A 2,152-nucleotide genomic window follows, 5' to 3' on the forward strand; every position below is an offset into this window, starting at 1 on the left:
CTGGCCATTTGCATTGTATAGCTGTGTATTCCCTGGGTTGAATGGGCTTGGGAGGTATGCATGGATCTGATCAAAGACAACACACGTGGGGCGAAGAATAAGTGGATCCGGTAAGATCCTCTAAATTATCAGCACAGATTACAAGATCTTGATCAGATTCGTATTTTTTATGCATATGATAGCACATAATAGCATTGCGACACTGCACACCTGATGTCGATGAAGTTTGCATGGGTGAGAGTACCGGAGCATGATTCAGCATGCATGGATGTGAGGACGCACCCACGTGGGGCCACAAGTTAATCGATTCGCTATGATCCTCCAAATTATCAGCAGTTCAGCACTACGCAAGCCTGGCCGCTCCATAGAATACAATATCTCGATCAGATTTACATTTTCTTAAACGAAAAATATAAACAAACTAAAATGCAAGGTAGAGTTTCATCGCCGCACCAACCGGCTTGCAGCTTCCTCCACTGGATAAATAAGACCCCTCATTTGCAGGCACACACAATCGGCCAGTAGCATACATTGTAACATCAATCAAGTAGCTAGCCATGAACTCAAAGCTTTGCATCTCCTCCTCCCATCAACCATGGCATGGGTTCCACATCCATGAGAGCGCGACCGTGAGAGTAGCGCCACCAAAAGTTCACCTCATCAAGAAGATGTCGCATCCAAAAGAAAGCATCAATGAGTTCATATCCACACTCCCTCAGAGAAAAGGGTGGTCGCAACCACTCATCCAGTACAAGAATTTCTGGTTCAGAGGCCTGCCGCTGGAGCAGATCCTGCTGGCCCAGGACGCCTTCGAACCCCGCGCCGACGACATCATCCTCGCCACGCAGCCCAAGTGCGGCACGACTTGGCTCAAGGCCCTTGCCTTCACCATCGTCAACCGCTCTCGCTACAGCTTCGACGACCACCCCCTCCTCACTAGCCACCCTCAGCGAGTTGTGCCATTCATCGAGATCCCTCATGTTGGGGGCGGCGGCGGCGCGGATCATCATGCACACATCGAGACTCTTTCTTCCCGGAGGCTTCTCGCCACACACATGCCGATGTCGCTGTTCCCACTGGACATGAGCTGCCGAGTCGTGTACGTGTGCCGGGATCCCAAGGATGCCCTGGTCTCAAGGTTGCACTTCGAGAACAGAATCAACCAAGGCTCCAGCCTGTCGATGGATAGTGCTTTCAGCATGTTCTGCGAGGGCTTCTCGTCTAACGGTCCCTTCTGGGACCACTGCCTCGAGTACTGGGAGAAGAGTCTAGCCAGGCCTAACAATGTTCTCTTTTTGAAGTACGAAGAGATCAAGTCAGATCCGGTGCAAGTCGTGCGGAGGCTAGCAAAGTTCCTCGGCGTCCCACTGTCTCAAGAGGAGGAGAGCTCTGGTGTTGCCCAAGAGGTGGTCAGATTGTGCAGCTTTGAGATGCTTACTAGCCTACAAATTAACCAGGTGGGTGGCATTGATCGTGGAAACAAATGTTATGTAGGTAATTCTATGTTTATTAGAAAAGGAAAAGTTGGAGACTGGAGGAACCACATGAGCCAGGAAATGGGGGGAAAGTTAGACCGCATCGTCCGAGAGAAGCTCCAGGGGTCTGGGCTCGCGTTTTGAGTTCCGTTGATTTTGTTACGTTACAACTGGTTTCCTACTTATGCTCGTAAAGAGCCAGGTTGCATTCTGTTTCAGTCTTGGAAACGAAGGCAGATTTGACGTTAACATCATGTTCTCTCCAATCTTGGCTATTCACTTGTGTTGATGCTAGCTATTTCAATGTTGCAACATTGAATCGACTATTTGAACTGACGCTATCGAATCAAACACAAAACTCACATATTATATTTGAAGAAAGCACAGTGGTTACGCTCAAATGCGCGGACAACAACCTTTATTGTTTATATTATGCACTTATGAATAAATTGTCATCTCATGTATATAGCAAGACTTTGGAAAAGCATGCATTTGTGTATTTGTTTCTCATGTATATTGTGAATAAATTGTCATATCATGTGTATAGTACAAAACACATTTTTATCACCAAGAAAAACGCATTATGCTATTTGCAGACGCTACACGTCAATCGGTTGATCGGTGCTCAAGATCAGTCGGCTGGCAAGCCATTCGACCGGATCCTGCAGCCCCCCCCC

At 47.9% G+C, this 2,152-nt stretch overlaps 1 protein-coding gene across 1 annotated transcript; it reads left to right on the forward strand.

Annotated features, from left to right (window-relative positions):
* The first annotated feature begins 574 nt into the window (after window positions 1-574).
* On the forward strand, window positions 575-1,619 carry LOC119344883 (cytosolic sulfotransferase 5-like). Its single transcript, XM_037615178.1, has one exon. The coding sequence runs from the start codon at window positions 669-671 to the stop codon at window positions 1,617-1,619; it is 951 nt and encodes a 316-aa protein (XP_037471075.1). The 5' UTR covers window positions 575-668.
* Window positions 1,620-2,152: the final 533 nt, after the last annotated feature.

This window comes from Triticum dicoccoides, unplaced genomic scaffold (assembly GCF_002162155.2).
Source record: "Triticum dicoccoides isolate Atlit2015 ecotype Zavitan unplaced genomic scaffold, WEW_v2.0 scaffold190519, whole genome shotgun sequence".
Lineage (NCBI taxonomy): Eukaryota > Viridiplantae > Streptophyta > Magnoliopsida > Poales > Poaceae > Triticum > Triticum dicoccoides.

Coding starts and splice junctions, on each gene's coding strand:
- LOC119344883 (XM_037615178.1), top strand. CDS start 669: ATGTCGCATCCAAAAGAAAGCATCAATGAGTTCATATCCACACTCCCT.